General features: G+C 48.6%; 1 protein-coding gene across 1 annotated transcript; it reads left to right on the top strand.

Annotated features, from left to right (window-relative positions):
- Positions 1-16: 16 nt before the first annotated feature.
- Cdc16 (cell division cycle protein 16) lies at positions 17-22,964 on the top strand. The gene is made up of 12 exons (XM_028170450.2): positions 17-154; positions 277-465; positions 563-729; positions 1,288-1,420; positions 3,980-4,142; positions 4,500-4,642; positions 6,138-6,411; positions 7,405-7,541; positions 8,609-8,740; positions 20,435-20,617; positions 21,089-21,365; positions 22,814-22,964. The coding sequence occupies exons 2-12, from the start codon at positions 373-375 to the stop codon at positions 22,933-22,935; spliced, it is 1,824 nt and encodes a 607-aa protein (XP_028026251.2). The 5' UTR covers positions 17-154; positions 277-372; the 3' UTR covers positions 22,936-22,964.
- The last annotated feature ends 66 nt before the right edge of the window (positions 22,965-23,030 follow it).

The raw sequence follows: 23,030 nt of genomic DNA, 5'->3' as shown, positions 1-23,030 counted from the left end.
GTCTGATGACGATGTAAAAAAATAATATTGTGCTACGTGGTGCTCAATATGGTATGTACCTAATAAGAAACTAGCAATATCGAATGTCCAATGTCAATTGTCAACTGTCATACAATTTTACTTGAATGTTGGGTTTTGAATTTCAAATTATGAGGTACATATTACTACATAAACGACTAAATAAAATTAATAAACAACAATGTAAACGAAATAACAATTCTTAAAAACTACTAGATTACAAATGTTGAATTAAGAATCGTATGTAAATATTTTCAGGGCTTTCTTCCTTCATTACAACGGATTTTGAGGTAGAAATCTCAAAGCAGTCAAGTTAAATTTGTTTACTAACACAGATTTGATTACCTATTTAAAATGGCAAAACCCGCTACCACTGGTAGAAGTAGCACAGACGAATTTATGAATATCGATCTCATGAGGTCTCTTGTAAAGCAATATTCGGAATTGGTGAGTCAATCTTTTAGTTTTACGACCCTTTGGGTTTTGGATCGCTGAAATTATTTCTAGACTGACGTTATTTCACATGTTGCATTTTTAAACCCAGGGACAGTGGACCAGTGCTTTCTTTTGGGCTGATGCTGCAGCCGCTGCAGCAGGGGGTGGCCCCGAAGGCCCAAGTGGTGATGATATGTGGCTTCTTGCTAGTGCCATGCTAGCTCGAGGGGAACTCCACAGAGCTGCTGAAGTTGTCACTTCTAGGAATTTACATAAGTGCGAATTTTTAATAGATTCCAACAGTAGCAAAAAAATAGTTTTTCATATGGTCATATCGTGTTGATATCATGGTGATATTTAAGGGTTCTGGAATCCACTTAACACCAGTTGGGCTGTGAGTTTGTTCAAACAACTATGCATAAATCCTATTGAGCAATAATTCTTAACCAGTTTGCTATGAGTGTTGGCTTAATATTATATGACCAAGCAACAACTTATGTATATGAGCGTGACTATAGACGCTGTCAATATTATTCTGATTACCCATTAACTCTGCGATTTTTTATTTAGGCATACTGCATATAATTTTATTTGTATTTAAAATAATAGCAAATGCTCCAAATATTTAATTTAATGGTGCTAATCTGTTGGTATAGTAGCCTGTTCAACAATGTCAGTCTGATAGAACATACTCATAGTGAAAAAAATTATATTTAAATAGGCAGTCTTGCAATAGATTCTGACTACATACTGCAGAAATCACAATAAAACAAATCTGTATATTTTTAAACTACAGTAAAAAAACAATTAATGACAATTGTTATTTGTCTTCAGACGACACCTGCTGTGCTTAGGGGTGGCGATGCGTGCACATTTGGCAGCCAAGGAATCCTCAACAGCTCTTAATTTACTGGAGGATTGTGATCCTATGCTGCTTGAACCTAGAAACACTGACCAAACTCACAATGTTAGTTTTTTTTGGTTGTTTATTTTGATGTTCTGTGGCCTTATTTTGATGTTCTGTGGCCTGTATCAGATAAAAGGAGTCAAGAACTGCTTGATTTGGTTCAACTCATATTATTGGAAGAGAGCTATGTTGCCTTTATGATAATACTTTAGAATTGCATTTGCTTAACAACTACCTATTGACAAAATTAACAAATTGAATATTGTGAAACACAATAGGGAATATTGCTAACCAAATTGATGCATAAACTAGACACACTTCGGTAAGGAATATATTTTGATGGTGCCTCCAACCTTAAATTCTGACCATTATAAGACTGTGTTTGCGAGATTCCGATAGGTTTTCTAGAATTGAATTTTTATTGATAAAAACGACACACCAGGCAATCACTATGTATGAAAACACAGAGTCAAATCAAAAGCTTTTGGTGTTTTTGCACATAAACATGGTACTTATGTATCTGAGGCTGAGATGGGCCAAGTAATACGTAGGCAACAGCAACACAAGCAGCAGCAGATGACTGGCTTACTGTTTTAGAGACATAAAGCAATTTTATTTATCTATTGCAATTGTAGGCAGATGAGCATACAAACCACCAGTAAGTAGTCGCCGTCGCCCATGGACATCAACAATTTCAACGGGAAAAACCAAGTCGCTGCCTGATTGCAACCATAAGCTAAATGTTATTAACCCTTTGACTGCCATTTAAGTCGTCGGTGTCCGAAAAAAAACTTACTGGTGGTAGGACCTCTTGTGAGTCCGCGCGGGTGGGTACCATCACCCTGGCTATTTCTTGCGTTTCGGTTTGAAGGGTGGGGCAGCCGCTGTAACTATACTTGAGACCTTAGAACTTATACGTCAAGGTGGGTGGCGCATTTACGTTGTGGATGTCTATGGGCTGCAGTAACCATTTAACGCCAGGTGGGCTGTGAGCTCGTCCAACCATCAAAGCAATAAAAAAAAAAGGTTACGCAATGAAGTAATTAAGTTGATTTCTGTTACTAAGACGCCGGAAAATCTAGTAGACTCTAAAAAAGACGTATCGGATGTTACTGAGAATGAATCAAATCAAATCAAATCAAATCAAAAAAGTTTTATTCAACATAAATGAAAGTACATACTTGTTGAACGTCAAAAGAATTACCGCCAATTCACAAGAATTAGCCTCCGTCCTGAGAAGAATTGGCAAGAAACTCAGCGGGCATGTTTTTTTTTTTTTTTTTAATATTAGATTTTTATTTTTATTTTAAATATTTTTTTTTTTTAAATATTCATATTACAATAAGTAATTATAACATAACAATTTTACAATATTGAAATTCCCGGAGCGAGCAACTCATTCCCACTTTGTGCAATCTTCTAGATAATCATTGACTTTATAGTAAGCTTTATTGCACAGATGTTCTTTAATAGTTTTCTTAAACCTATGTATATGTAGGTTCTGAACATCTTGTGGGATTTTGTTGTACAGGCGCACAGACAAACACCCGAATGAATTTCGTATCTTATGTAACCTACTCATCGGCACAACAAGCTTGTGTTTGTTCCTAGTATTTCTATTATGTATGTCCGACATCTTAGGAAACTCCTCAATATGTTTACGAACATACATCAAATTTTCAAAGATGTACTGGGATGGCATAGTGAGAACTTTAATTTCTTTAAATTTTTCCCTCAGGGATTCCCTTGAGTGCATGTTATAAATAGCACGTATAGCTCTTTTCTGCAGAATAAATATCATTTCTACATCGGCCGCATTGCCCCATAGCAAAATGCCATAGGACATGACACTGTGGAAGTAACTAAAGTAAACTAAACGAGCCGTGTCCGCATTTGTTAACATTCTAATTTTTTTTACTGCGTATGCTGCATAGCTAAGCTTACTCGCCAATTTATGAATATGAGGTCCCCACTGCAGTTTGGAGTCCACTGTTATACCAAGAAATACGGTTGACTCAACAAGCTCCAATGATTCCTCAGAAACAATTACATTACTATCTACTTGTCTCACATTTAAAGATGATTTAATACATTTTAAAGTAAATTTAATACATTTCGTTTTCTTACAATTCAATAATAGGTTATTGATACGGAACCAATGAACCACACACGATTCTCTATTACTAAGAGACCTAAACGACTAAAATTAAAAACTAAAAGAAGGGAAAGTTAGGTACTTAGTAACAGAAAACGACATAATTACTTGAGTGCGCTACTTAGGGCATCGGTGATCTATACGGCATTCAAAGGGTTAATAAATAATAGTTTAAAAAAACTAACTAATTTATTAAAAATATTTTCTGTTTTTTAGTTGGATTTTCTATAAAAGCGTATTTTGTTAGTTTTTTTTAAACTACATTTTTCATTTTTTAGTTGAATGTCAATTTTTTCAATTTTTTTTTAATATTGTATAGTCATTGGCCCTTAATAAGTATACCAAATCTCGAGTTCATTCAACCTTTTGAAGAGGATCAAACTCATGTTCAAAGATTCCGTTACAAACATACCTACAAACGACTGAAGCTAATAAAAGCGTATTAAAAAGTAATATTGATTTAGAGGGCTCTAGCCGGGGTTTTAGTGACACAAGCGCGAGCGTTATCCGCTCTGGAGCGACGCGAGGCGGCCGCCGAGGCGCTGACCGCGGCCCTACGGGCGGACTGTGCCTGCTACGAAGCACTAGACCTGTTGCTTGAGCAACACGCGCTCACACCCAGGCAGGGTGAGGTTCTTTCATCAATTCATATCGGGATGCATTTATGTATATCAATATTATAATAAGTTAGAATTATTTAAAAGTAATCAAGTACTCGATGAATTTGATTTTCCTGTTGTAGGTATGCTTTACTTTGGAATTCAAAGTATCTTTTGAAATTGTGCCTGATTGACAAATTGATCTCTTGATTTGCCCTTGCGTTTTTTTAAAATATTTTAGTAAGTATTTATAACCGCGTGTCCCGATAGTGGCCGAAACGTTTTTTTTTGTTTAAAATAAACTTGTCGAATAGCTTATCCGGCTGGTAACACCGAAATATGAGAAAAAAAAACAATGTTGCCAAAAAATCAATTTTGTTTACAGAAAGCGAGTTAATAGAGTCGTTACCGATTAGCGAACAGTTGAGTGGAGCTGAGGGCGCGTTGTTATTGTCCGCGTACAGAGAGCGGTTTCACCGCTACTCGCCCGCGCCCGTCGCGCCGCCGCCGCCCGACAGTGATGACCCCGTGAGTACACACAAGCACCGCTACACACACACACACACACACACACACACACACACACACACCGCTATACACACACACACACACACACACACGCACACACATACACATACCCCGCTACACACACACACACACACCCCGCTCAACACACACACAAACACACACACACACAAACACACACACAAACACACACACACACACACCCCGCTCAACACACACACACGCACACACACACACACCCCGCTCAACACACACACACACACACACACACACACACACACACACACACACACACACACACACACACACACACACACACACACACACACACACACACATACCGGTTACCTCCTCCTCCTAAACTATCTCCAATTTTATAGATCAATTTAGGCGTTTCGTGTTTTTGGAAAGCTCACGTTAATAAAGGTCGTAAGAACCGTCTGAGCGCAACAGTAATAAGCAAAATCCCAATAAGCATTGTTTGTCGTTTGGGGTCGTGGAAATATACTTATGTCATTGTGTCCCGTCGCTCTGTAACTACAGAGAACTCGCACGTGATCTGCATCGCATACCTTCGCTAAATTTTTTTTCCTACCTAAGCTGATAGCCTTGAGAGGCTATATCAGCGTCGCCTTAACTAGTAGGTGAGCTCACGGGGCTCAAACCTGATGACGTTGCTAACACGAACCCTAGCAAGAGCCGTGCTTCGCAGAATCTACCACCGGATCGGAAACGCGACCCACTGAGAAGATCCGGCGAAAAACTCAGTGGGCTGTCTGAGGGTTAATTTGAATAATTGAACGATGACCGGGCTTCGCTAAGACAACCCGGCTTAACATGAAAAAGATAAAACTGCTCTGCCTCTTGTAGAAGATGCTTCACTCTATCTGCTTCCCTCTCTACAGTTAAGCATTTACAATCCAATCATCGCTATTGTAACGATCAGAGTTGATTAACCCTTTGAATGCTGTATAGATCACCGATGCCCTAAGTAGCGCACTCAAGTAATTTTGTCGTTTTCTGTTACTAAGTACCTAACTTTCCCTTCTTTTAGTTTTTAATTTTAGTCGTTTAGGTCTCTTAGTAATAGATTCATTCTCAGTAACATCCGATACGTCTTTTTTAGAGTACTAGGTTTTCCGGCGTCTTAGTAACAGAAATCAACTTAATTACTTCATTGCGTAACCTTTTTTTTTTATTGCATTGATGGTTGGACGAGCTCACAGCCCACCTGGCGTTAAATGGTTACTGCAGCCCATAGACATCTACAACGTAAATGCGCCACCCACCTTGACGTATAAGTTCTAAGGTCTCAAGTATAGTTACAACGGCTGCCCCACCCTTCAAATCGAAACGCATTACTGCTTCACGGCAGAAATAGCCAGGGTGGTGGTACCCACCCGCGCGGACTCGCAAGAGGTCCTACCACCAGTAAATTTTTTTTAGGACACCGACGACTCATTTAAGTCAAAGGGTTAAAGCTTTGAGATACGTTCAGATAGTTCGCGAGGCGGAAGGCGTGAGGTCCCGCACGCTGGAGGCGGCGGTGTGCGGGGCGCGGCGGCTGGCTGCGGGGTGCCGGTGGGGGGCCGCCCTCGAGCGGCTGGGGGCTGCGGGTGGGGGCCCGGGGACCGGCGCTGCCCTGCGAGCCGCCTGCCTCCTCGAGCTGAGACGAGCCCCGGAACTCTTCGCGTTCGCACACGGACTTGTGGACGCCTACCCCACGCACTGGACGGCTTGGTATGCCGTGGGCTGCTACTACTATCTTATAGGTGGGTATGCGTTCTCACCAGTACGATTGAACTAAATAGTTAACAGCGGCCGTTCTACCCACATTGTATTCTACATTCATCAGATAGTTCTTATTCAATTAGTAGTAGTTTATTTAAAAATTAAAAAACAGTTAAATTGTTTTTTTATGAGTATGGGGGGGCTCCACCCCCCCGTATGTGCCAGGGCTTCGCTCCTGGACCTCGGCTCGGTACTCCACGAACTTTCGGCCTGGTAGGAGAAAAAATAGTATGTGCACCGCAGGAATAAAGTAGGACATCTCACCCCGCGTGTTTGCCATTTGACACGCTGGAGGAAATGTCCTACTTTTCTCCCTTGGTGCACAATGTACTATTTTCTCCTACCGACGCCGAAAGTTCGGTTTTCCTCCCGCCGTACAGGGAAGAAAGTCTAACTTTCCCGAAATCTGTGAGTAAATTAAAGAAGTTTAAAGTGTTTGACAATAAAACCATAACAATGTTTAAACATATAATTTCAATTAATTATAGTCGAATTTCAACTACTGTGGGACTAGTAGTTATTCTTAAAGTGCCTTTTCTATCTGTGAATTATAGTTTCTTTCAAAGTTTCCAATATTTTTTCAATTTTGTGTAAATTAATTGTGTAAATTATATTGCATAAATTTTGCATTTAGTAAAAGGCAGTCGTTTTCATATAGAGACCGTGTATATATTTTGGTTATCGTGCAACCTAACCCATAAATCAGCTCGCTGGGTTTCTCGCCGGATCTTCTCAGCGGGTCGCGATTTCGATCCGGTACTACGTTCATTCGCGAAGCGGCTGCTCTTGAGTTGTTAGATCTTTTTCGGAGGCGCTCGGGCAGCGTTAGCAAATCCCACCCCTCCTGGCTGAGCCTTGCTCGCCCACATGTCCTGGTGAAACTGGAAAGGCCTCCGGGCCACCAGTAATACTTCAATTCTAAAAAAAATATTTTTAGTTATCGTGCGGTATTGAAGAAGCTCTTGAAATTTTAGGCAAAAATGAATTGGCCCGTCGATATCTAAGTAAGTCGAAGAGTCTGGAGCCCGGCGCCGGCTGCGTGTGGCTCGCCTACGGGCACAGCTTCGCGGCCGACAACGAGCACGACCAGGCCATGGCGGCCTACTTCAAGGTGAGAGGCGATGTCTCGGGAGCCGTAACCGGTTTTAACTGACCCTTACTAGTTCGATTCGCATATCGCATCCATCTATGTATATATTTATAGAGATTTTTTTTGTTGTTATTATACTTTAATCCCACTTCAAATTACATTGTAAATTTACACACGTACCGAGAATTGACGACAATACAATAATTCTATTATTTTTGTCCATTGTCTTGATTCGTATATATATAGATTATATAGTATATATAGCTTTTCGCTAAACCGAATATCGATCGATAGACAATCCCTAGCTTATTGCTAAGGATAGTTAAAAGAGCATACAATAATGGAGGGTAGAAGTGAGGAAAAAGTGTCCGCTCTAAGGGAGGCAATTAAGATGGCGCCACAGTAGCAAGTGGAAGAGTTTTAAAAATAGCGCCATAAACTACCACACTTCATTTCAATCTACCACATTTCACTCTGTTTAAAACTGCTACTACATACATTCATATCATTTCCACTTCCTACACTGGCGCTAATTGGGTGAGTCCTTCAACAATAACTGGCTGCTATTCACCTTGTCCCCTATGATGATGGTGCTCCTTTTTACTGGTGGTAGGAGCTCTTGTGAGTTCGCACGGGTAGGTACCACCACCCTGCCTATTTCTGCCGTGAAGCAGTAACGCGTTTCGGTTTGAAGGGTGGGGCAGCCGTTGTAACTATACTTGAGACCTTAGAACTTATATCTCAAGGTGGGTGGTGCATTTACATTGTAGATGTCTATGGGCGCCAGTAACCACTTAACAGCAGGTGGGCTGTGAGCTCGTGAGATATAAGCAATAAAAAAAAACCTTTGCCCTACATTTCGACGCTTGAAAGGCAAACGTGACTAAGCGACAATGCGTGAACTTTACGAATCTAGCTGTAGGGTTTAAATGATTTTAATAAACCTAGAAATATAATTTTTTTGCTCATCGAATACGGTTATTGCCTATCATTTATGTACAAAGCAGTTATTGTCGCTTAGTCACGTTTGCCTTTCAAGCGTCGATATATACAATTTATGAGGGTGTCCCCCCGCATGTATCCACCAGGCCAGTCAGCTGATGGGCGGCTGCCACCTCCCCCCCCTGTACGTGGGGGTGGAGTGCTCCCTGCTGAACAACGTGGCGATGTGCGAACGCTTCCTGTACAAGGCCGCCGTGCTGCACCGCGGCGCTACCGAGGTGCACGGAATACCTTTTTGTTTTCTTCTCCATCCCTATTCTAGTAATCTCGAGGGGTTTATACTAGATTCGCCGAGTGAGTAGGTGACAAGTAGGTACAAAATGGAATTGCGACTTTAACCTCATGTCTCAAGGTGTCTATTCACAGTTGGGTTGGTCAGTAAACTCTGCCTTCTAATTGGAATCACCTTTTTTTCCTACCTAAGCTGATAGCCTTGAGAGGCTATATCAGCTGAACCTTAACTAGTAGGTGAGCTCACGGGGCTCAAACCGGGTGTGTTGCTAACACTGGCCCTAGCAAGAGCCGTGCTTCGCAGAATCTACCATCGGTTCGGAAACGCGACCCACTGAGAAGATCCGGCGAGAAACTCAATGGGCTGTGTCTATGAATTAATTTATTAGGATATAAGCTACCTGCTTATGAGCTCGAGGTCTCCGCTGTATGGTACAAGGGCAAGCGCACTTCGCAAGCCGGAACGAAGCAGATATTGAATCGTATTGAAAGCACCGTTGAAATTGACCGGTCCACTTCAAAGAATAAAAATAACAGACAATATTTTTGGAGTTTACTCCTTTAGAATCGATTTACATATATAGGCCCGGGGTATGAAAATTATGGGGACCAAAATCGTACTAGCATGTCACACGAAATGCGTTATGCGCCTGATTGGCTCCTGATTGCGTGATGCGTGCGCGCGCCAATCAAAATCGTACTAGCATGTCACACGAAATGCGTTATGCGCCTGATTGGCTCCTGATTGCGTGATGCGTGCGTGCGCCAATCAAAATCGTACTAGCATGTCACACGAAATGCGTTATGCGCCTGATTGGCTCCTGATTGCGTGATGCGTGCGCGCGCCAATCAGGAGCCAACGCGCGGCCGCGTTATCGCAGGTGACGCCGGGCTGCTGCGCCGGCAGTCCGCCACAAAGCCTCGTACTGATCGCGCGTTTCTCTCATTATTGTATTTTCATATATTTGTTAGTCGTTTGTTTTGTGTCTCGTTAATTTGTTAATAATCTGTAGTGTATCGTGTTGTCGTAATATAGAACTATTTCTCGTATTGTTTCGTTTAATTGGAGTTTACTCCTTTAGAATCGATTTACATATATAGGCCCGGGGTATGAAAATTATGGGGACCAAAATCGTACTAGCATGTCACACGAAATGCGTTATGCGCCTAGCATGTCACACGAAATGCGTTATGCGCCTGATTGGCTCCTGATTGCGTGATGCGTGCGCGCGCCAATCAGGAGCCAACGCGCGGCCGCGTTATCGCAGGTGACGCCGGGCTGCTGCGCCGGCAGTCCGCCACAAAGCCTCGTACTGATCGCGCGTTTCTCTCATTATTGTATTTTCATATATTTGTTAGTCGTTTGTTTTGTGTCTCGTTAATTTGTTAATAATCTGTTGTGTATCGTGTTGTCGTAATATAGAACTATTTCTCGTATTGTTTCGTTTAATTTTTTATATCCAGTAAACTCCAGTCGTGCGTCGGAGCGGACACACACACTTTTTTTTTTATTGCCCTTTTAGGCAGGCGAGCATACGGCCCACCTGATCTTGAGTGGTTACCGTCGCCCATGAAATTCAGTAATGCCAGGGGCAGAGCCAAGCCGCTGCCGACCTTTTACTATATACCTAGTCAGGTCATAAATTCTGTCACATGTTTAATGTAAAATAATTGAAACAAGTTTATTCATTATATAACCATTCATATACCAAAATGAACTTAACAAAACATAGATTCTTATGACACTAAAGTTTATTCAAAATTACCTCCGTGATTTTGAATACAGGCCTTCAATCTGCGCGGCTAGTCGTCTATCGCAGCACGAACGAGGTCCATGTCAATATCGGCGGCTGCCTTAATCAAGGATGTCTTGAGTGACTCCAAATTGGGATGAGGCTTTGAGCACGCCTTTTTTTTTTTTTTTTAAGAGATTTTATGACCTGGTAACTAAGACCTTTAAGTCATGTCTTATTTTACTTTATTTTCTTAATTTTATGAAAAATGATAATACGGAGTGAAATGAAATGAAGATGATTAATTTGAGACATTAATCAACTGGGATGAAATTTAATGAAATGAGATGATATGGGATGAAATATAATCGCAGTAAAATGGTGGTCATTTACTGAGATTTTTTCAGTGGACTTTTTGGAGGAACCCGAGAAGTTACGTCCAGCAGCTTTGTTTCATTTTCCCACATTTGTGCACTTTCACAGATATTAAACAGTTAATAAACCACCATTATTACACATTTAAACCTGAAGAAACACTAAATAGACAAAATAAAACAAATCACACAACTTCACTCCTCGCGTTCCCGCCAAAAAGTCTGAGCACGCCTTTTCCTCCAAGTGTTGCCATATCTTGTAATCTAACGGATTCAAATCTGGACTGGAGGAGGGCCAGTCTCCGTGCCGGATGAAGTCGATTTCACGCGCCGCCAGCCAGTCTTGTGTGCTCTTCGCTCTATGAGCTGGCGCCGAATCTTGTTGGAATACCCAGTGCCTGTTATTGAACATGGTATGAGAAACAGGTTCCACAAGGTTCGTCAGGACTGTATTTTGATACACAACTGCATTCGTTTTTACACCTTTCTCACAACAAATGTACCTCTGTTAAGCCCCAATAAGAAACTCCCAACCATACCATGAGCGAGGATGGAAAATGACCTCGTTGGACACGCGGAATACGGTTGCTCGCTTCTTCACTACTGTGTGCGTACACCTTATCATTTTGTTTGTTGTAGCTCTCTTCTACGGTAAAATTTTTTTCATCCAAAAAAAGAATTTCCCGATATTTTTTTCCCGCGTACCGCTTCAACAAAGCGCGGAATCTCTTCAGTCTCAGGTCCATTAGACGAGCATTCAAACGATGTCCTGTTTTTCTTCGATATGTCCGAAGCCCTAAGTCTTCATTTAACACCCTTTACACCGTGGTTCTGCTTAACCCCATCTGAAGGGCCAACAGTTTCTGCTTACGTTTGTGATTTCTTTGAATTCGCGCCTTCACAGCTTTTATCGCTGCTGGAGTCCTAACAGACCGAGGGCGACCACTTCTTGACCTTTTTTTTTTTTTTTTTTTTTCGGGTAGAGGGCCGAACCTCCTACGAGGTCCCCGCGCAAAAGGGGCGCGCGGGGTATGTGAGACTCAACGATCTGCATGGTGTTGTGAGCAGACCGCGGGCCCAAGGATTTTAGAGCCCACCCACTAAACGACTCCCCTGCACTCTTACACCCGACGTCCGATCCCCTCCGAGGTCAGAACCCGGATGAGGTAGGGGGGCTACCGCGGTCAACACTACAACCAGACAGCGCGGCTCACCCCAAGGACGCCCAGCCGACGGAGCCTTCGAGGCGAATCGAAGGCTCTGAAACGTCGGCCGTCTCGGTACGGCAGCCCGTCGGGCCGCCCAGACGGTGCCGCTGGTGTCCCGGAATACCCCGCTGGACCAGAACCAGCCTGCCGGGTCGGGACGCGATACACCGTCGACCGGTCGCTCTATTCACTCCACGGCAGCGCGCTAGAGTGCTGGTAGCGCGCCGCGCGGCCTCACCCCCTCAGGTCGCCCCTTGACCTTCACCGGGGGGAGGCCGCCACCTACAGGGGCCGGGACGTACGGGCGTATTCCCGCCTCCGGCCCCCGGCTCGACGGCGACGGATCGGTGCGGAAAGGGAAGAGCTCTCCCTCTCTCGCTCCGCCGCCTCCTTCTGCGAGATGGTGGACTCGCAGAAGTCGAGCATCGCCTTCCAGGACGCGTCGCTGCCGAGCATCGTAGCCACGACGCGCGGCAGCGAGAGGTCCTCTCCTATGACCGCGACGAGGGCGGCGCGTTGCTCGTCGAATCCAGAGCAACGCGCCAGCGTGTGTTCCGCTGTGTCTTCCTCGTCGCGGTCCGCGCAGTGGTGGCACTGCGCCGTCGGTTCCCTTCCGGCTATCTTGTGCAAGTACCGGCCGAAACAACCATGGCCGGTAAGCATCTGCGTTAGCCGGAAGGTGAGGCATCCGCGGTCGCGGCCCACCCAGTCCGCGAGAACCGGGCGGACCGCCTCGACGGTTCGTAGGCCGGCCGACGGGTCCGCCAAGCGGCGAGACCACGCCTCCAGCACGGACCGCCGAGAGTGGAGCCTCCGCGCTCGAACTACACCTTCGCCGGGGCGCCCTTCCCCCCTAGAGCGGAGGTCGCTACGCCACCTGTAATCGGCAGCGAGCGCCTCCGCCTCCAGGTCCCAGGGTGGCGCCCCGGCGAGCAAGCACGCCGCCTCGAAGGAGACGGTGCGGTATCCTCGGATCGCCCTGACCGCGATCGCACGCTGCGGACGTCGCAGAGCCGCGACGTTCTTGCGGGTCAGGGCGCGGCACCATACGGGAGCCCCGTATAGTGCCATCGACCGCACCACCCCCATGTAGAGGCGGCGCGCCACCTGATCGGGACCCCCGACGTTTGGAAGCAGCCGGCTCAGAGAGCCGGCCGTCGCCATCAGTCGAGGGCCCAACTTCTCAAAGTGAGCGCGGAAGTTCCACCGACTATCCAGTTCGAGGCCGAGGTACCGAAGACCGGTCACCCCAACCCCGACGCGGACGCCTCCGATCACGAGGTGGGCACCCACAGGCGGCGCTCGTCCCGGCCCGTGAAAAAGCAGGGCCTGGGTTTTATCGAGCGCCACCTCGAGCCCCAACCGTCGGATCCTAGTGACGACGTGTGCCACGCCTGCGCACGCCAGACGGGCAGACTCCCGGTAGTCCCTCCCCGGAGCCACGACCAACGTGTCGTCGGCGTAACATATTACGCTCAGCCCGGGGAGGGAACCCCGAATGACGCCCCGCAGGACCCAGTCGTAGCCGATGTTCCACAGCAGGGGGCCCAGGACAGACCCCTGCGGAACACCGCGCTCGACGGGGAAGCGGTACATCGTCCCACCGTGTCCGATGCACTGGATCGACCTGCCCTCGAGGTAGGAGCCGATCAGTCGGCGGAGGTATGCGGGGACGCCGTGATACTCCAGCGCCCCCGCGATCACCGACCAGGGCAGGGTGTTGAAGGCGTTCCTTACATCTAAGGATAGCGCCATCGCCACCCCGCCCCGGGATACGGCTTCGTCGGAGAGGGCCCGCACGCGCAGAATTGCGTCGATAGTCGAGCGGCCCTCTCTGAAGCCGTATTGCTCCGCCGAAAGATCGGGACCCGTCTCGGTCAGGTGCCGGACGATGCGGGCGGCGACGATTCTCTCGAGCATCTTGCCCGCTTCGTCCAGCAACACGATGGGGCGATAGCCCGCGGGTGAGTCCGCGGGGCGCCCGTCCTTCCGCAGAAGGACCAGTCTGCCCGTCTTCCATTTCGACGGGAACCGTCCCGACTCGAGGCACGCTTCGAAAAGCCCCCCGAGCCGGTCCCCTAGGGCCTCGAAGGCCAAGCTCCAGACCCGGCCGTGAACGCCGTCAGGGCCGGGGGCCGTGTCCTTCGCTCTCATTTTGGACACGGCCGCATGGATCTCCGCCCCCGTGATAGGGGGAGGGGGCTCCTCGGCAGCGGGAACGCTGGGGCGACGTGGAGGTGTGCCCCACGTGGCGTCCATCTGGGGGGGCTCAAAGTCCCCCCCCGCTGCCGGCGGGAAAAGCGCGGAAACTATCTCCCGCAGCTGCCGAGGCTGGAGCCGCTCGGTCACCGGGAGCGCCCACGGCTGCAGTTTCCTGCGAACCATCTTGTATGGGCGCCCCCAGGGATCTTCGTCGAGCGACTCCAGGAGAGTCTTCATGCTCTGCTTCTTGGCCTCGCCGATGGCCAGCTGCAGCGCCGTCTGCTTTTGACGACAGTCAGCGTGCAGCTGGGCCGCCGTCTCCGCGAACGCAGCGTCGCGACGACGGCGGCGGCGGTGGCGTGCGCTCCGGCGGCGCGCCCTCACGCACTCCTCACGGAGTCTCGCGATCTCGGGCGACCACCAGAACGCACCCCCACGTGGTGCTCGGGGGCCGACCCGGGGCATGGCGGCATCACAAATGTTTGCCATGGTGCCCCGGAACCAGACCACTTCTTGACCTGTCATCTACATTTTTTTTTTTTTTTTTTTTTTTTTTTTATGATTGAAAGTTTACTGGTGGCCCGAAGGCCTTTCCAGTTTCACCAGGACAGGTGGGCGAGCAAAGGCTCAGCCAAGAGGGGTGGGATTTGCTAACAACTGCCCGAGCGCCTCCGAAGGAGACCTAACAACTCAAGAGCAATTGTTTCGCGAATGAATCTACTACCGGATCGGAATCGCGACCCGCTGAGAAGATCCGGCGAGAAACTCAGCGGGCTGATGCATGGGTTAGGTTGCACGTCGACCTCTTTGTCGAGTTCGACGAGTACGGTTACCGGGGTCCCTAAGCCTGCCCCTAGTATTAGAGCTGAAGGCATCTAATGCAAAGGTTATTGGATCTGATGGATCCGTAAGGACGTGTCTAGGGCGTCGACGGTGACTGGCTCCTGCATGATCAGGATTCGGAGAGTAGTCAGCGGCGGCAACGATAAGGCGATTATCATGACGCATAGCCTTATCGAAGTATCGTTCCGACGCTGACTTCATGTATTTCCGAATTGATTCGAGGCCCAGGTCGTCGTGTAGGTCAACGTTCCTCACGAACCACGGAGCGCCGACAGCTAACCTGCAAAAGCGGGATTGTAGGGATTGGAGGGTGTCTATGTGTGTGCGGGCCGCGTGAGCGAACACCACACTCGCGTAAGTCATGACGGGCCTTATGCAAGTTTTGTAAAGTGTCACCTTGTTCCGAAGGGACATTTTACTCCGCTTACAGATCATGGGGTAGAGTCTACCGAGAATAAACGCGGCACGGTCACGGACTGATTTTATATGCGGGCGGAATGTCATCGATGCATCCAGGGTAACGCCCAGGTACTTGACCTTCCTGGCCCAGGGTATGGGTTGTCTAAAGAGAGTAATCGGGGGTGTGAGATTCCTCCTCCTAATCCGGGAGGAAATCCGTGTGGAGCTTCCCCTCTGAAATAGCACCGCAGTACTTTTCGCTGGGTTGATGTCTATGCGCCATTTTCGGAACCACTGTCCTAGGGCTAGGGCTGCGCTCTGAAGCTTCTTCGCGATTAGGGACTTATTTCTACTAGAATAGTAAACAGTCGTGTCGTCGGCGAATAAAGCTAAATGGGTCGGCGGCGACCGGGGAATATCGTTGACGAATAAGCTAAATAGGAGGGGTGAGAGGACAGAGCCTTGCGGGACTCCAGCTGTGAGAGGTCGTGGGGAAGAGCGGGTTCCCTCGACTCGATATCGAAAAGAGCGGTTCGACAAGAAGTCCCGTATGATGAGCACGAGACTATCCGGCACGCCCATGTTGAATAGTTTGAAAATCAAACCATTGTGCCAGACTTTGTCGAACGCTTTTGCGACGTCGAAGAAGAGAGCTCCCGTGTATAACGGTTTTGGTCGATTAAGCCCCACAAGAATGTGCTCCGTGAGGCGGTGCACCTGTTGAACGCATGAGTGATTTGTACGGAATCCGAATTGTTCATCGATGAGAATGCCCTTGGATGAGACGAAATCTCTGAGGCGCTTGTAGAGCAGACGCTCATACAGTTTGCCTAGAGACATGAGGAGGCTAATCGGGCGGTAGCTCGTCGGATGATTTTTTGGTTTACCGGGTTTATGTATGCCGATAACGTCCGCTTCTTTCCACACCGCAGGAAAGATACAGTTCGCCATAGCGGCATTGAAAATAGATGCCAACATCACGATGAGTTGGACGGGTAGAAGTTTAATAACGCGGTTAGATATACCGTCGGAACCGGGAGCCTTGCGAGGACGTAGGTCTTTGATCAAGTCTTTAACTTCCATCGGGGTGACGGGTGGTAACGCATCCGAGGGTGGCAAGGAGGCTCTGCGTTCTACCTCACTGTCTACTAATTCTACATGAACAGGGTCCACGGATTGAGTGCTGGGCGTGCACTGAGTTTGCAATGTATCGGCCAGCAGCTCTGCTTTTTCGTCATCATCAAAGGCCGCGAGTCGGCCTGAGGGGTCTACGAGGGGGGGCATAGTTACTACCGTATCCGATTTGAGAGTACGAGCTAAGCGGTAGTAAGACCTTTGGGAGGGCGCGAGTCCTTCTAAGAAATCAGACCATCTGGTATCTCGGACTTCGGCGATGCGAGACTTTACGTCGCGTTGTAGGGCACGCATTCGAATACGATTTTCCGCGGTAGGATACCTGTCGTAGGCGCGTATCGAGGCGTTCTTAGCTCTAAGGAGTTCCCTAATATCGTCGGACAATTTGAAGCGGTGAAGGAAGTCCTCCGCTACAACTTGTTTCGATGACCTATCTAATGTCGAGGTGATGTGTGATGTTAAGATGTCTATGGCTTCAGCGGTATCCTGAGGAGACGGGGTAGAGTCCGGGTTAAACGGGAGCGATGGTGGATCAGATTCAGCCATGCTGATGCCCAGCGTGTGCCAATCCACCACAGTCCTCGTGACGGGAACGGAATCGGGAGCGCGACCGAGCTTCATGACGACGGGACGGTGGTCTGAATCTAACTCTGAAACTACTTCGATCGAGTGTAAGCGCAGAGTTACGTTTTTTAATAACGCTATGTCGAGTATATCCGGGCGATGCGCGATATTTAGCGGGTAGTGAGTCGGGGTTAACGGAGCGACGATATCGAAGGCGAGATCATCGACTAACGCGTCAAGCCGCCTGCCATTCGGGGTTGTGGTGTGTGAGTTCCACCTGATGTGTTTACAATTTAGGTCGCCCGCCAGAATGACAGAGCTCCCCATACCGAGCAGCGCCTCAATATCACTGCTTAGAACGATCTTATCCGGTGGAAGATAAACGGACGCGATAACGATCGGCGCGTGTCCCGTCAGTGAGATTCGGCACACTGATGCTTCGATATTAGCGAGCGCGGGAGGATCGAGCGGGACGCAATGCAGGGCTCTTCTGTAGTAAATAACGGTACCACCACCACGGGCAGAGAGCCTGTCGTTCCTGACCATGTTATAGTTCGCGATTTTAGGGTCACGGCGCGCGGGCTTAAGTAGGGTCTCCTGCACTAAGAAAATGTCAATTTGATGGTCACGCAAAAAATCACAAACCTGATCACGTTGATTTGCGAGACCGTAAGCGTTAAAAAATCCTATTGTTACGGATAAGGGTTTTATTCTACTAATGTACGCCATTGATTACCGGCGGAGTGAGGGGAGGACGTACGTATTTAACGACGCGTATACGTCAGCGTATTCTTGCACAACGGCGATGAAATGTTGTGCAGTGGAGGCGGCGCGAATGGCGTCACCCAAAGCGTTAACACGCTCAAAGTTGATCGACTGAAAAAAGTCGATCGCTAGAGCGAGATTTTCGGACGCGGTCGGAGGGCAGGTCGCGGGGGAGGGACGTATCGCGGGGGTGGGACGAGTCGCGGGGGAGAGAGTTGTAGCCGTGTTCGTGTACGGCAACGGTTTAGCCCAAGCCGAGACGCTGGGCACCGACGCCGGCACGAAAGCAGGCTTAGCCTTCGGCACAGAGGGTACCGTGGCTTTGATGTCTGGGCCGGAAGCTTGGAGGCGGTTTTGACGGGCGACGCGGCGATTTATTTTTGGAGCTCGGGGGCATCCACGGTAGTTCGCGGGGTGACCTTGTGTTCGGCACAGGACACAGCTAGGCGGTTCCGTCGCGGTTTTTTGGTCGCGAGCGCAGAGGGCCGTGGCGTGATCGCCCAAACATTTAACACATCGGGGGCGCGCGTGACAGTTACGGGAAGAGTGCCCGTACAGTTGGCAGTTATGGCACTGACTAGGAGTGCCTTTTTTATGGGGGACTTCGACGGCAATACCGGAGAGCCTACAGACGGTCCGAATGTTAAAAATTTGCTTACCCTCGGGGGTAGGCTGGAGGGCGACTAAAACCATATTGTATGGCTCCCTACCGCGGCCGGTGTGCATGCGGTGCACGGAATTTACTGGTAGGCCTTGTTCTATCAGATCTGCCTTGACGAGATCGGCATCTAGCTCCTTCGGGATTCCACGTATGACAACGCGGAGCTCGCGCTCCTCCTGGAGCGTATAAGTGTGGAAACTTATACGCTCCTTTCGGAGGTAGCTTGAGAGGGCCCTATGGTCGTCGGGTGTCGTTACTTTTATTTGAATCCCGTTGGCGAGATTACGGGCGCTGGCAAAATTAATATTTTTGGCCTTAAGGGCCAGGGAAACTCGGTCCCAAGCTGCCTTCTCTTGAAGGATAACCGGGGGAGGGGTCTGAGTTTTAGATTGCGCCACCGGTCGCGGCGACGGAGTGGCACGGGCTGGAGGCGCAACGGGAGTCTGAGGGCGGGGGCGCGACGTGTTCGCGGCTTTGCTAATTTTAGCGGCCGCGAGAGCTCGAGACTCCGCGGCACGCTTCTTACCCTTTTGTACCAGGGTGAATCCATCCGTCGATGAGGCGGGGGCGAGGTCGACCTCCATCTCCGAGTCAGAGTCGGAGGACGAGGTGGCGGGCGCAGGTGACCTACAAGCAGGAGTTTTGGAGGGCGCGACGGAGGCCGCGGATGATCGCGCTGCTGGAACGGTGGCCACGGCGGACGACGCAGTAGTTTTACTCGCCAGTATAGGCGACGCGGGAACGGCAGGCACGACGGAGGCTGCGGTGCTCGATGTAGACGCTTTGCACGCAGGTACAGGCGACGCAGGAGCAGCGAGCACGGCGGAGTCTTCGAGAGAGCTCGCAGTGTGATTGGCCTTGAAAGCCAGAAACTCTGAGGCGAGCTGTGGGTGACGAAGTCGGAGGAATTCCACGAATACAGCGTCCATGATCGCTGAGTACCCAGGTGGGGCGGCCCCGGGTCTTGAAAACACTCGCCTTGCGGCGAGGCCCCAACTTCTCGGACCTGAGCGGTTCTTTTGAACACAGGTGGCAATGCGGCGCGATTACTACAGGACAAAAAAAAAGCACAACAAAACAGAAATTACAAAAAGAAGCAAAACAAATAAATACTTGCAGGAAAACACTTTGTCGGCAAATGTTCCACGAACACAAAAATAACTAAAACAAAACAAATAAAAGCTTCCAGGAAACACACTTGGTCGGCAGATGTATCACGAACACAGGCCGCGCGAACAATGGCCGGGCTAACAAAAGCCGGGCGAACAAAGACCGGGCGATCGAGTGGACGATGAGCACGTCCGCACGTGACGGGTGCCTCTATCGGAATGTCATCTACACTAGAGTCTTCATTGTATCGTTTGATGGTACGATAAACGAATCTTTTGGTTATATTCAAAATTTTCAGTATGTTAAAAATTTGAATTGGCGCGTAGCCGCAACGATGCAACGCAATAACTGCAACACGGTCTTCTTTAAGCGTCCACTCCATATTTAAAAATGAGTAAAATTCTAAAAGTATACATTTTTATTTTCATGAACAATTCGAAATTCGAATTCAATAAACTTTTTTGTGGCCAGCATTCTAAAAGAAAAGTTTTTACTGTGTGACAATACTTATGACCTGACTAGGTATTTTATTATAAATTACCTATTATTATATACCTATATATTACGACGAAGTTATTTATTCATTACTGAACAATTTGAATCTAGCGAATCTGTGAATTATTTATGGCCATTAATACAAAAACAGCTTAGATTAGTTCTGAACGTCCAAACCGGCTCGGGGTTCTAGGCCGGGAGTGCGGTGGACGAGGGGGACGTGGAGAACAAGAGCGGCTGGGATCGCATCCTCGGGCTGGTCAGCGACCCCCACGTGGCGCACGAGGCGGGGGCCGCGGCGCTGGCTGCCGGGGACCCCGGGGCCGCCAGGCTGCTGTGGCTCAGGACCCTGGATGTGGCGGCTCACGATGGACAGGTGTGGGCGGAGACGAGCCATGACCACTTTATTGTTGGACCCCTGTCAATATGAGAGTTACCGTCGCTGGGGCAAGGTGTCGGAGTTTCAGTCGCATTAATACAATTTTTTTATTGCTTAGATGGGTAGATGAACTCACGGTCTACCTGGTGTAAGTGGTTACCGAAGTTCATAGACATCTACAATGTAAATGCCGCCACCGAACTTCAGATATAAGTTCTAAGGTCTCAGTATAGTTACAACGGCTGCCCCACCCTTCAAACCGAAACGCATTACTGCTTTACGGCAGAAATAGGCGGGGTGGTGGTACCTACCCGTCCTACCTACCAGAATTTATATAACTTGCAGACAAAATGACGAATATGCCTGAATCAGTAGCACTACATCATACTTTTGTTAATTACTTCTGGCATCGCCGCGCGCCTGGTCATGAGGTTTGCTGGTGTACAATAATATGAAACAACACTGTAGTTGAATGTACGCTGGGCGGCGACCCTGGACGGGCTGGGCCACGCGTCCCGCGCGCTGGGCGGCGCGGCGGAGGGCCTGCAGTGGCACGAGCGGGCGCTGGGCCTGCGCCCCCGCCGCGGCGCCTCGCACACGGCGCGGGGGCTGTGCCTGGCGCTGCTGGGCCGGGCCGCGGCGGCCGCGGACGCGCTGCACGGCGCGCTGGCGCTGGACCCGGACGACGTGGTGGCGCTGGCGCTGCTCGACCTGGTCGTGGACACGCTCGACCGACACCTCGCAGGTGCGGCCCCGCTGCGACGAGCATGAATATTTAAAAAAAATCTAATATTTAAAAGAAAAAAAACATGCCCGCTGAGTTTCTTGCCAGTTCTCAGGACGGAGGCTAGTTTTTGTGAATTTGCGGTAGTTCTTTTGACGTTCAACAAGTATGTACTTTCATTTATGTTGAATTTTTTTTTTTTTATTCGATTTGAAGCCAGGGACTGGTCACTAGTGCTGCCAATTTTATTAAACACTAGCTGACCCGGCAGACTTCGTAGTGCCTCAATCAATAAATAAAAGACCTAAACTTTTGTATAAAATAAACTTAAAACAAAAGGAATCCGTCCGACGGGGAAAAACAAAATTGTTATTTTTATTTAATTCAGAGCATTTTCATATTTACTTACCTTATAAACGTTCACAAATAATTCAAGACCCAAATTAGCCAAATCGATCTAGTCGTTCTCGAGTTTTAACGAGACTAACGAACAGCAATTATTTTTTTATATATAGAGATTACTAATGAGTAGAGTGAACCTATCGACATTACAACACAAACCGATCCACGCAGCTCAAGTCGTAACTTAGTCTCAACTATAGTCCAGTCAATCGCCAACATAGTGGTGACTCAGGGGAACCTTTTTTTTCGGGTAGAGGGCCGAACCTCCTACGAGGTCCCCGCGCAAAAGGGGCGCGCGGGGTATGTGAGACTCAACGATCTGCATGGTGCTGTGAGCAGACCGCGGGCCCAAGGATTTTAGGACCCACCCACTAAACGACTCCCCTGCACTCTTACACCCGACGTCCGATCCCCTCCGAGGTCAGAACCCGGATGAGGTAGGGGGGCTACCGCGGTCAACACTACAACCAGACGGCGCGGCTCACCCCAAGGACGCCCAGACGACGGAGCCTTCGAGGCGAATCGAAGGCTCTGAAACGTCGGCCGTCTCGGTACGGCAGCCCGTCGGGCCGCCCAGACGGTGCCGCTGGTGTCCCGGAATACCCCGCTGGACCAGAACCAGCCTGCCGGGTCGACTCAGGGGAACCTTCCACCAAGCTTTTTTTTATTTTTATTCGATGGGTAGACGAGCTCACGGCTCACCTGGTGTTAAATGGTTACTGGAGCCCATAGATATGTACAACGTAACTGTGCTACCCACCTTGAGATAAAAGTCTCAAGTATATTTACAACAGCTGCCCCACCCTTTGCGCATTACTGCTTCACGGCAGAAATATGTAGCGTGATGGTACCTACCCGCGCGGACTCACAAGAGGTCCTACCACCAGTAATTATTATAATTAAAGAAATTGGTACCCGCCTGCGGGATTCGAACATCGGTGCATCGCTCAACACGAATGCACCGGACGTCTTATCTTTTAAGCCACGACGACTATCCACCCCCCAACTCCCCGCCTCCCCTCACTTGCGAGGGACCGTACGCGTAATGTCAGTGTTCACATTTACAGAAGAAGAGATCCCACAGTTCCCGTTCCCAGCGGTGAACATATCGCTACCGGCCGCGCCCGCGACTCCGCTCGCTTCCGTCGACGTCACCAACACCTCCGACATGAGTATGAGCTTCGATTAATGATATCAAATAAAATATTTATAAAAACATGTTAATATTGTTTTTTTCTCTCTATAATTTAGCATGGTTCAATAAAATATATGAAAATTTATCTG

The sequence above is a fragment of the Bombyx mandarina genome, chromosome 06 (genome assembly GCF_030267445.1).
Source record: "Bombyx mandarina strain Sakado chromosome 06, ASM3026744v2".
In the NCBI taxonomy this organism is placed as follows: Eukaryota; Metazoa; Arthropoda; class Insecta; order Lepidoptera; family Bombycidae; genus Bombyx; species Bombyx mandarina.
Note: the sequence above shows the minus strand (reverse complement) of the source record. Positions and strands in the feature narration are given on the sequence as shown.

What these genes read in the sequence shown, in the direction of transcription:
- Cdc16 (XM_028170450.2), top strand. Translation starts at nt 373, where the DNA reads ATGGCAAAACCCGCTACCACTGGTAGAAGTAGCACAGACGAATTTATG. An exon ending in CGCCCGACAGTGATGACCCC is followed by an intron (nt 4,643 to 6,137) that starts GTGAGTACACAC and finishes AGATACGTTCAG; the next exon opens with ATAGTTCGCGAGGCGGAAGG. An exon ending in CTGCTACTACTATCTTATAG is followed by an intron (nt 6,412 to 7,404) that starts GTGGGTATGCGT and finishes TTGAAATTTTAG; the next exon opens with GCAAAAATGAATTGGCCCGT.